The sequence below is a fragment of the Nicotiana attenuata genome, unplaced genomic scaffold (genome assembly GCF_001879085.1).
Source record: "Nicotiana attenuata strain UT unplaced genomic scaffold, NIATTr2, whole genome shotgun sequence".
In the NCBI taxonomy this organism is placed as follows: Eukaryota; Viridiplantae; Streptophyta; class Magnoliopsida; order Solanales; family Solanaceae; genus Nicotiana; species Nicotiana attenuata.
The window spans coordinates 51,526-64,238 of record NW_017672440.1 but is presented as its reverse complement, the minus strand read 5'-3'; the positions used below and the strand labels follow the sequence as shown (position 1 = coordinate 64,238).

At 34.3% G+C, this 12,713-nt stretch overlaps 1 protein-coding gene across 1 annotated transcript; it reads right to left on the bottom strand.

The window, feature by feature from the left end:
- Nucleotides 1-6,165: 6,165 nt before the first annotated feature.
- On the bottom strand, nt 6,166-11,074 carry LOC109213212. Its single transcript, XM_019376974.1, has 7 exons — nt 10,929-11,074; nt 10,742-10,831; nt 10,487-10,641; nt 9,510-9,630; nt 6,916-7,035; nt 6,762-6,832; nt 6,166-6,672 (listed from the first exon to the last, which is right to left on the bottom strand). The coding sequence occupies exons 1-7, from the start codon at nt 11,034-11,036 to the stop codon at nt 6,423-6,425; spliced, it is 915 nt and encodes a 304-aa protein (XP_019232519.1). The 5' UTR covers nt 11,037-11,074; the 3' UTR covers nt 6,166-6,422.
- Between the last annotated feature and the right edge of the window lie 1,639 nt (nt 11,075-12,713).

The window sequence follows — 12,713 nt, the reverse complement described above, 5'->3', positions numbered from 1 at the left end:
ATTTTAAAACAATCACTTAGTATTTAAAAAATACGAAAAGCTATTTTCTGGTAAAATAATGTAATAATGCATGCATGGGCTATAATTGCAAAGTTATCGCAATTATAACCCCAAAAACGCAAATATGGCTATTTGTGAAATAATTAAAACTTAGTACAAATGCGAGTGATAAAATTAAGCCACAAAATTATTATAAAACTATTTGTGATGCAATTAATAATTGTTTATATAAATAAAAATACTGGGATAAATTAATTAAAACCCTTAAAAATGCAGAAATTATGGAAAAATATTAATTGATGCTAATGCATAGTTTTTGGCGGTATATATGAATTTTGAAAAATATTATAGGGAAAAATTGGGTATCAACAAACATGAACTTGATCGAGGCCTTAAATCACATCAAACAACGTCGAATTCATGAATCGCACCCCAGTTCAAGCTTAATGAACTTTAGAACTTCAAACTTCCACATTTGATGTCAAACCTATCAAATCACGTCCCATTGACCTCCAATTATGCACACAAGTCACATTCGATGTTACGGACCTAATCCAACTTTCAAAATAGGAAGTCGACCCCAATATCAAAAAGTCCACTTCCGGTCAAACTTCTTAAAAACCTTCAAATTTCTAACTTTTGCCAAATGACCCCAAAATGACCTATGGACCTCTGAATCCACTTTCGGACGTTCTCAGTATCAGAATCACCATACGGAGCTATTCCCAGACTCAGAATCCCAAACGGACATCGATAACATTGAAATGCACTTCAACCAAAATTTATGAAATTCTTTCGAAATGCCAACTTCCACAATAGGCGCCGAAACCCTTCCGGGTCATCCAAAACCCGATCCGGACATACGCCCAAGTCCAAAATCATCATATGAACATGTTGGAACCTTCAAATCGCGATTTTGAGGTCGTTTACTCAAGTATCAAACTTTAGTCAATTCTTCCAACTTAAAGCTTCCGAAATGAGAATTTTCCTTCCAAATCAACGCTGAACTTCTGAAATTCCAATTCCGACCACGCGTACAAGCCATAATACCTGAAGTGAAGCTACTCATGGCCTCAAACTGCCGAACGATGCGCTAGAGCTCAAAACGACATGTCGGTTCGTTACAAGAACACCCTTGTAACCCAAGGAGACTGGACGTAGGATTCACTTTGAATCCAACCAATATAAAATATCTGGTGTCATTTACTTTCTGCTATTTATCATTCTGTATTTTGTTTATATCTCTCGCATCAAGAATCTAGTAGACTAGAAAGAAAATTAGTCAACTACCTTGTAAAAGAAAAGAAAATTTTCAATTCACCCCCTCCCCCCTTCATTTTCAACTCCATGTGCTACGATCGGATCAAGTATAATTATCTTTCTTTTCATTCGGAAGGAGAATTATTTGATTATTAATTTCACATGATTTATTGGAATTCAATCTTCAGTTTCCTCTTGGTAATTGAAAGAGGGTCGGGAGTTGAGGGTTCATGTTTCTCTACAAAAAATATTAGCAAGAAGTTTTTCTCTAAAAACAACCATTGATGTTTTCTGGGAATGCGTTCACATGTTTACATATCATCCGAACTCAAGAGTTTATTTTCCTGAATAATGATCAATAAGAATTGCTTGAACAATATTTGAACCATTTTTGGTGGAGATGATATCTTCTATACTATCTTTGATAAGCACAAGCTTTAGTTTTTATACATTGGTTTTGCGCTCGTCAGTCAACTAGGAGTATCATAAACCCCTTCTCCCTCACTTTCGGCCACCTTTCCTTTACAAGGTTCATCACTTTCTTCTCTTTCACGGGATTTCTCCATATATAAGGGTTATGGTTATTCTATTAAGGCATCCACTCATTCAATGATCATAACCTTGACATTTATAGAACCCATTAGAGTTAGTACTTTGGAAGCAAGGTTCAGAATTGTTACCTCCCTCCCTAGCTTCTATCTTTGGCTTGCTTTTATCATTTAGCCACTTGTTTGAAGAAGATTGTCAAATTTCTTATTTTTCTCCATGAAGTGTTGTAGCTCTTGAATTTGATTTCTTTGAGTTGCTTCTCTTTTTGGAATTTCTTTTCAACTTACTTTGGCCCCTTAGGGTGCTTCATGTATATATAGTAGCATACTTCCCTATATTTAACTACTATTTGCGTAGAAATAGTAACATTTTAAATGCATTAATAACAAAACAAAACAAAAAAAATTAGTTGAGCTTATACCTAGAAATCAAAGTAATACAAAATGTAACTGCATAAAAGAAAACTTCAAACTGCTTCAGACAATAGCAGAAGACATGAACTTGCCCCCTAATTTGGTGTAGTTTGTGCCGTTATAATTGTCATTAAACTTACTCGTTCCTTGATTGACACCGAAGAAGAGTTGAATCCCTTCTATCTTTGTTCTGATTCGAACTTCGAAGTTTAATGAACAAAGAAAAAATCTTCGCGAGTTTTAAAAAGCTTTATAAAGATAGTTGCTCTCTTTTATTATAATCTCAATTTGAATTCGAGTGATATATTTGTGTGTGACTAAAATATCAAGGTTTTGCAGTGAGAATCACATGAACACCAAAATTTCAATGTATACTTGCGCTGAACATTATTCTATGTCAATTATAACTAATTGTATCTAAAAAATAATAAACTACTAATCGCATATAAAATTACAAGACATAAATTTGATTATATGAAAGAGATATACGCATACAAAAAATTGTCGGTTAGTCATGTACATGAACGTTTATGCTGTTTTAGTGATTGAGTTCTTCAGTTTAAAAGAATTAGTAGTGGTATATATATTTGTATGTTGTAACCTTCAACATACTTATAGTTTTATATTCTCTTCTTCGATCCCTTTCGTTAATACTTAATGTATATGTGACACTAATTTCCTGTCGGATACAGTGGACCAATGTGTATTACATGTATACATATCACTAAAGTCCCCACCGATCAACTAATTTCCACAGGTCCCAAGTCCCAATCTGGTAAAAGGTAATAGGAAAGTTATTTGCATTTTAACATATAACTCATAGAAAAGGTTGAAGTGGAAACTAGCATTGAGAAGGCATCTGAATACCTTTATCTGATTGGAAGTTATTTGACTGCACCATATATATTAGCTTAAGTGATTCATAAGTTAAATGGTTAGCATTTATCAGTTCCCAAATTCAAGAATCAAGATACTAGAACGTGAACACAATTTCACGTATAGAGCACAATCATTATTTCTATGAAATTTTCTCAATATTAGACCCAAAAGAATAAGAGGAACATTCATTAAGAAGATGATGTAACATCAATCTACAATTGTTTCAGTCTTGGAGAGTTACATTCTCGTGAAGTCCCAAGAAGAGGAGGTGTCGGATCTAATGGTGTCAATTATATCTGAGAGATCAAGCAACAAACAGGATCAGACCCGACGTGAATCGAACTCTTATGGTTTACTCTTTGTAACTACTATTAGTACCCGCGCGATAAGCTGACACAATCCATGTCAAATTGTGATGTAGATTGTTTTAATCATGTGCAAATAACCTTAAAATATAAACTTTCCATATATGAATTATATAATCATTAGATATTAATTAAAAGCAAGATATGAAATTATTGTTCAAATTTCGTAGTGGACAACCTATATTTTTCTATATTTGTAACAACCTAACCCCTTGATTTTAATACTTGCATTTCGTTTTGCTGTCAATATTAAAGAATATTAAATATGTAATGTTGTGATATGTCCTGTTTAAGCACATTAGATCATATTATTTCAACAAAATTCTTACTATCAATTTGTTTTTCATCTGAAAGTCAAATAAGTCTTATTCATCACATTATTTTTGCGCAAATTCTTTTTTCTTTTTTTTTCTTTTTTGTTCTTTACTAATAGTTATTGTATTATTCATTATTTAATATTTTTATACTATCATATGATCTTTTATTAGCTTAAAAATTAATTTAGTGCCTCGCTTATTATCCTTTTAATAGTTTCTATAAATATAATTTTCTTAGTCTTGAAATTTAATATATATTTATGCTTGTATTCTCTTGCTCAAAATTCTTTAATCATTTAAATCTATCAATAGTATTTTAAAATATAATTTAATTATTTAATTTATTTATTTTTAAATTAATTTAAAATATAAATATCCTTACACTACCTCTATTTTTTTATACATTATCTTCCCTACAATAAATTTTAATTAGTTTTTATACTAATGCTTTACCCATAACCAAAATTATATTATATTTTATTTTAAATTGTAACATTGAATTAGTCTAAAATATTAATAGATAAATTCTTTTTGATTATTATGTTCCAAATGTATCGAGTCTTCTTATAATCTTCGTATTACGTGAAGTTAAATTTTCTTTATTTTTCAGTTTTTAAGATAAAAATTTATTTTTTAATTTTCATTAGTAAAATTACCTACATTAGAAATTTATTTTGTATTTTTAAAATTTTATTTTTTATCAATTTTATTTTTCTTAAATATGACTCAATTTCTTGGTATTATCCTTAGTTTGAGCATTCTCGTCATAATTTTAAGAACTTTCTGATCTCAAATACAAATAGTCTTTTCCTTTAATTTTTAATAGCAATTGTTTTAGATATTTAATTTTGCTACTTTTAATCTAATATATAGAGCCCGTTTGGATTGGCTTGAAAAACGTATTTTTTTTCAGCAGAAATAGCTTTTAAGCCAAAAAGCAATAAGTTGGGGTGCCCAACTTATTGCTTTTGGCTTGTTTTAAGCAGTTTTTAACTAAATTTAAGTATTTTTTTAAATTTGCCAAGCACTGAAAAAAGCTAAAAAAAATCTTAAAAGCTGGTTTGACCAGCTTAAAAGCCAATCCAAACACCTTCATAGTCTTATGACGTTTTCTGTGGCTTTTCTTAACTTAATGGTAACTTTATTTAATATCATTATCTACTACTGCTCTTTTAATATAATATATATAAATATATGATTTTTTAAATCTTAAAATAAATATTTATTTTGTTTTAAAAACATAGCTCAAAATTTTAAATTATTTAAATTAGTTAATAATATTTTAAAGTACTGTATATTAACTTTAATTTATTTTCTAAACTTATGATTTATAAGTATACTCGTATTATCTCTAAATTATTTTTATTATTCAATATTTTAGTTTATGATTTTATCTATTAGACTCGAGTTATGTAGACTTATCCATTTTATGACTTTTCTTATCATAATATAAAAAAGCTTTCTCATCTCAAATTTAAATAAGTATTACCCTTTTTTCTCTATGATAAAAATTTTGATTTTTTATTTTTTCTATTTATTCCTTATTTTATATTATTCAATACCTAATATTATTGCATTGTCATGTGGCTTTTCCTTAGCTTGTTTGAATTTAATATCTATTTCTACAAAACTCATTCTAATATAATATAGGTAAAAATTAAAAATATTTCGATAGTAACTTTAACTTTATTGTTCATATTCCAAAATATAATTTTTCTTATCATATTTCCAAAAAAAATCACATCTCAAATTCAAATAATTCTTATCATTCTAATTTTTAAATTTAACCGCATTTTTCAAAAAATTATGTAATGCTTTCAAACTTAAATTAACTGCACTCAATTCAGATATTAATCATAGAAAAATATTTTCTTAATTATTTGAACACATTATATTTAAATATTGTAGTAATATTTTCATTGTCATTTTATTTCTTTACGTAATATTTCCAAAAATATAAAAATTATGAAGTAAACTAAAACTTTTCATGTAGACGGTGAATAACAATTAAATAGAAATCCTTATTTTTGGAAAGCTTTCAAAATCTTAGAAAGGTATGTGTGAGAATATAAATCAAATTTTGAATTAATTTATTTTCATTTTGCTTTCATTAATTAATCATTTCTTTGTTCCAAGTTTGCCAAGTGGCTTCTTAATAGCTAGCCACTTGGCTTAACCACAATGCAAACTTTATTCCTTTAATATATATATATATTGATATTGATATTGATATAGATATATAGATTTCCTGCCAGGATTGATTTTCCATTGCCAGAATTCTATCTCCGTGGATGTTTCTTTTTTGACAAACCCGGAAAAGTCTAGCACACTTGTTAATGTACTGTTTCACATGGAAGAGCTAACTTGGACCTTTTTATGTGAGCAAAAAACCTTAATATCATGATGCTAATGTCTTGCGTCTACCCATCACAAGTTGAATATATCACGATCCGCAAAACAAATCCCTTAAACACTGATTTTAAGAGAACACAACTCCAATGCATATCCTAACACTGACTACTTAAGCTGTCAGAGGAATTAGGATAGTAACTCCACACGTGAGGAAGTTTTTAAATCAAGCTGCCAATATCCCCTTTAATAAGAACATTGAGCAACTAATTTTGTTAAGCAAGAACTTCCTATGTATCATTCGCACCGTCATCATCAAACTCTGGCTTGACAAAGAATTCAATATATGCAATACGGCTGGGTTGCTGATAGCCAGCAGAATCAATATGTGGGTGAGGCATTGCTGGTTTTGCAACTGAGACCAGATGCTGAACTTTGAGCATTCCCCCTCTCCCAATGGTCAACTTACTTCCTCGATTATCCCGGATGACACTGCTGGGTATGTTTGAGGTTGTAGCACGGAGAAATTTGTATTTATACCTGTCCATGTCAGGAACTGGATCAGATCATACAGTCTTGCGCAAATGTAAAGCATTTGGTTTATCATATCATTCTGTTAGGAGAAGAACCTGTGAGAGACTTGACGATCACAATGAAATGCAACCAGAAGATCAGTGTTGGCATAACACATAAAGTCTATCTGCAAAACAGATGAATCTAAAAACATAAGAGGGCAGAGAATATGAGAAGAGAATGGTACTAAAACATCAAGTCATGCCCTACCTGTAAGTCACCATGACCTTCACCTCTAAAGGTAACCGATGGTGGTGTAGGCTGTAGGATTAGATGAATGCTTGATCCTGGCCACTCAAGGTCATCTATGGCTTCCTTTAGAGCTGCAGACTATCAATTGAACCAATGACATGGTGATAATTAGCTCAACAGTAAAGGATGGTTGAGACTTCAAGCAATCACAATTCTTTTTGCCCTAACCACAGTGTGACACTGTAAAGGACGAAGAACACATTCTGTGTATGAATTTACGACACTTTACACTTACAAAAACATGAAGCTAACTTCCAACAGATGCTTAAGCTCAACTCATGCGACTTGAAGTACCAGCAAGCCAACACTCGACTGTTAACTATTAAAAGTTAATTCTGACAACCTCTTATTTCTTTGGATTAAAGGGAACGAGAGACAAAATCCACGAAATTTCTGAACTTTTCTTTTTGATTGTTGCTTTACCAGTTAGAAGCATAAGGAGGAAAAACACAAGTTTTACTTCCGAGTAACTTCTTTAACTTCCAAAGGAGGGAAGAATATAACTTTACTTCCCTCCCCAAGTCCCTTTGAACCAAACTCAGGAAATAAAAATGATCTCCTTCACTTCCTCTTCTATTTCCTTCCCATTATTATCCTCCCCTCCTTTCTGAAGTAACCCTTAGAGAGAATGTGGAGAGGAAACCAGATGAACAGAGCACTACCCTGCATTTGTTGATTGCTCCTGCAAATGACCTGAGTCACTGACAAAATTAGTCAAAATGGAAAACACCTCTTTTGAACCCAAGCACAAAATTTTGTTTTCGGGCATGGCACGTTGGTTTCAGTATCCGGAACAAAACGTTCACATTAATAGCAAAAGATTAGGTTATATTGCCAGATGCAGCCTCCTGAAAGAGGCATAGAAGGAGACAGATGACTTCTCTTTACACTGCTCTTTAACCAAACTATGGGAAGATACTAAACCTAACTTCCGAATTTAAAGTGCTATAGAGCAAGGAACTGGAAATGGAGTTAGTTTAATAGTGTATGCACTAGCACATGAGCTTCCATGATACTTATATCTATTTGGGTGTTCACGACTTGACATTGCTGGAGAAGTTAAATCCTAGACAAATGCAAAGAAACTTCTCACTCCAAATTTATTTAATGTCCTCTTTGCCTTGGCCATCTGCAGTCAATTAAACATAATGGCTTTTTGATCGGGAATTTTAAAAGCTAATAGTTTTTTATTCAACCAACAGAAAGACATCTTAGATTGATACAGCAACAACAACAACAAATTCAGTGTAATCGCACAAATAGGGGTCTGGGGAGGATAGTATGTACGCAACCTTACCCCTACCTTATGCAGGTAGAGAGGTTGTTCCCGGTAGACCCTCAGCTCCAAGCAAGCATGCAAATCACAACAGTATAGAGAAAAAATACAGTACTGTAAAAATCACGAAACAACAAAGAAGTAGAGCAACCAAAACACAGGCAATACCAAGTAGTAATAAATTTTTAAGCATATGGAAATACTAGAATACGCAACTACTACCGGAAGGAAAAGGAAGACGTGCACATCTTAGATTGATCTTTCCACAAAATAAATAACAGAGAATTTATTAACCTTTTTTACCACTTCAAAAAACCTTGCATTCAAGACCTTACAGAAAACAAAATCAGCAACAAACTCCCTACTTATGGCATGTAAATCATATAGTGAACTATTCCTCATGATCCTCCGTGTAATCAAAGTTTTTGAAATATACAAGTTGGAGTCTGGCCTAACTCCACCATCGAGATGATGGAATTTGATTAAAAAAAAAAAGAACTATTCCTCATGCAACAAAAGAGGCTTATGTTCCATATCAAAGCTTAGGATTGCTATAACCCTCACAATTCAAAAATATGGATGAGCAACCGCCTAAAATGTTTTCGGATATCTGACAAGTTTCCTCGTAGAAGTCTCCCTTGGACCTTTTCTCAAATGATAAAAGAATAGAAAACAAATGAACTAGTTCCAACTGTACTGTCTTGGAAGAAAGAAAGGACTTCGCTTGAATACAAAACCAGACCTTAAAAAGTACAAGACCTTTTCTATTTGTCAGCTCTAAAGAAATCCATTAAAAAAACTGAAGCAAGCTTTATAGCAAACATCAACAGGGCCAGCCTACGACCAGATTCACTCATTTAGCTAGATATATCACTAATCTGATAGATAGCATTGATTCCCAAAGACTAAAGAGAGGAAGAACTGCAGAAGTCTCAACTTTCAATGAATATGAGGAAACAATCGAGTTCCTCCAATTGACTAATATACATTATTTAGTCCATCCTGTCCAGTATGAGCACATAATCAGGAAAATAACAACTAGTACGATCGTATCAATATAATTGTATGTCAACCAGAGTCATAAATACAAAGAAATTACAAAAGGACATACAGAGAGCAATCTTTAATAAGAAAATTTTATGTTACTCAAGGTCCAAAAGCATATACTATGTGCATAAGATGTGAAGCATACAGACACATGCTTTTTGTAGACTGGTGCTCAGCAACGACTGATACCAGGATCTACTCTGTAATTGCTACCGAAGAGAAATTTTACCTTCACAGTAAAACTGAGAGGAGTACTTCCAGCAGGTTCAAAATTGTAGTCCCATGATATTGTATCAGGAATCCTTGTTCTGATTTCCGCATAAGTACAAGCACCTGAAGAGTCAACAGACCTAACTTTGGAATTAGGAAAATAGGTTACAAAACTTTAAAGCTAGCCAATGGTGCTTATCCAGGGAGAGAAAACTTGGGAATACGCAGAATGTGCCTAAAGATAAAGTGATTTTGTTTTGAAGATTCCACATAACTCCTCTATCAGTCAATGCATGGATAACACTTTATAACAGAATTTGTAGAAGATGTGATTCATTAACATTGACTTAAATGGCGAAACTACTCAATTACAAAGACATTGACAACTACCATTTCACTTTATCTCTTTATTGAGGTCTTTCTAAACTTCCACTTAATAAAAGGCAGATGTACACGAAGAAAAAAACAGTGTTCTCTAAAAAGCCATGCATAAATGGAAAAAAGACTTGTTCTGTCACTAATTCACGTTTATGCTAATTAAAATGCCAAGTAATTTGATACGACCTTGAGATCAAAGGTGAATCCAACATATAAGCAGTGCACTCAGGACTCACTGTATCATACTCGAATTATTATAAATGTAAATACAAATTTTAAAGAACTTTTAAAAGTATGTATTATATTAAGAAGTCCAGCATCATCTTCAAATTTTAGATCTACCCTGTCGGAAACACCGGGAAAGTGGGGGAAGATGCTTTTGTTTTTCCATGCTTCAGTTCCATTTTCTCCCCTCTTCTTCGTCTTTTGGGTGCTAAGTAGGTCTTAATTCACTATGTCAACCTTCTGAATTTTACTCTATCTAGTCAATTAACAATGCATTTGAAAACAACCCTAGCAAAACCATTTTGCATTTTCAAACAAGCATAATAAAACTGCCAACTTTCAAAAGCTATTGGACAACCTAATTAGAGAGAGCGAGGCTCAGAGAATAATTACTTGAGAAGAAGTTGCATATCAGGACCAGGATAGCATATTTCAATAGCACTTGAATGTCCTGGAACCGAAAACGTATTCAAGCAATCAACAAATAACCCTAAGCTCACTCCGAAACGGGGCCTCCCTTCTGCGCTATATTCGTAACGAACAAATAACTACAGAAAAAGAAAACCTAATTCCGCATCAGAAAAAACTAAAAATTTCACATAACTTAAACAGGTAGAAAATACGGAGACAATACAGAAATTTCAAAACCTCTCGTTGCAAGTAAACTTTGGCCTGAAGACAAGCGGTTTCCTCAACAATTAACACTATGCCGTGTTCCGAAAGCTCCACAACTGCATCCTGATGGTGTTGTTGGCAATTAGTGATACCGAATTGGAATGTTAGGAGTATTTTGCTGTGCAAAAGAAGTTAATAATGGGAGTGGGGAAGAAGGAACCTGGTGGCGTTTCCAGCGGACGGAGGTGAGGGCGTCGACGACGCCTTGAACCTTGTCAAGTTGGCACACTAGATCGGGAGATTCCGGCTCAACCGCCGACGAGCTCATTTCTTTTCTCTTCTTTTCCCGCCAAACTGGAACATCTGGGCCGGATCAAGTCATTATAAAGGGCGTAGTGCTCCACTAGCCACTTAAAATATATCCATAATTTATAATTTATAATTTATTTAAAGAGTAGCTAATTCACTCAAATTTCACGACTAAGAATCTTAAATTTTTGAGCTGCTTATTTAGAATTCAGGATATAAGATTCGAATTTTATACCTGTTTACCGTGAAAATGGTAACAACAATTAAATTAGATTATGGGACTCTAAAAATACGTGATCTATTTTTATGCCGGTTGTTAAGGAGTTGATGCTAGGTATGTGAGACTTGGAAACGAAATAAGAGCTAAGGATAAGGTGATGGTCAAACCGATAGGTTAGCAATCGAGCCTCGAGCTTGTCGATTCGGGGGCCTCGAGGTCGATTCCGGGGCTCGACTGTGAGCTATCGAAGGTAATCGAAGTATGACTAACAGTTATAATAAAATCAAAGAAGGCTCTTTATGGCCAATGATAAGTAATAAATGATGAACAATAATAAAGATAATAAATGGGAGTAATAATATCAAGAGAATATGTAAGAGAGCACAGAGAATGTTGTCTTATATTTCTTATGGAGCAGCTGAAGCAACAGATCCTAACAAAATTACAAGGACTCCCTTTATATAGGAGGGAAATTCCCACATAGTACAAAATACATTAGTTATATAGATATGGGGATGGGACGGCTGAATGACGCCCTGATTCGGGTTCAGAGTAGCCCGCTAGACTGTGTCAGACCTAGCCGCGTGCCTTGGAAACTCCCCATTTCCACCATTACCGTGATCATTACTACCCTGGGGTCGAGTGTTGTCGACCCTCGAGGAAAGATACTCGGCCGCGGCCTCGAGCCGTCGAGGTGATCTTCCGAGTGCCTTAATGATGAGAAATTGGACCCTCCGATTTCACCATATACAGATAGTCCCCGCGTTTCTTAGAGAGGAGTGATAAGAAACGATTTTGACATCCAACTCTTCGGACTTCCCGCGATGATGTCATACCGATGATATCATCTTATGCTGTAAGCCTTCACGATAACCGGAACGTCCCATGGACTTGTCTTTTCAGCGTTATTTAATGCGCTACCGATTCCCATTCTTTAAAGCGATAGTATCGCCGTCGACTCGATTTTCAATAACGCATTGATTGCGTCTGTGGATCCGTCTTTCAAAGGCATTGATGGCATCGTTGGCCATATTATCACCCTTTATAAATGGGGGCCTTCCGGCACTATCTCTCTGTCCAAGTGCCTTTCAACCTCTTTTCATCCCTTTCTCCCCACTGTTCTCCTCCATTGCTACCCACCATGTTTAGGGTCTATGGCCTTAAGGTTATATGGCGGCGTTCTCATCGGCCATGCCATGGACTTTTGTCTGGGCTTTCCCTTACCGAGCGAGATTACATTGTCTTGTCGCTGTTGTTGCTGTTGTTGCGGTTGTTGCGGTTGTCGTCGTTGGTTCGAGGTGATGAGATGGGGGGTCCGACTTCTTCCAACTTAAGGGGACGTTCGGACCCTTACACCGCTGCTCGGGAGAGCGTTCGGACTATACACCGCTGCTCTCTCCTACCCTGGCCTGGTGTGGCACTTCATCCCCTGGGTTTTCCAAGGGACAAAATGGCACGACCGGCTGATAAAATTGC

What these genes read in the sequence shown, in the direction of transcription:
- LOC109213212 (XM_019376974.1), bottom strand. Translation starts at nt 11,036, where the DNA reads ATGAGCTCGTCGGCGGTTGAGCCGGAATCTCCCGATCTAGTGTGCCAA. An exon ending in AAGTTTACTTGCAACGAGAG is followed by an intron (nt 10,642 to 10,741) that starts GTTTTGAAATTT and finishes CTTTTTCTGTAG; the next exon opens with TTATTTGTTCGTTACGAATA. An exon ending in CTCTCAGTTTTACTGTGAAG is followed by an intron (nt 7,036 to 9,509) that starts GTAAAATTTCTC and finishes TTCAATTGATAG; the next exon opens with TCTGCAGCTCTAAAGGAAGC.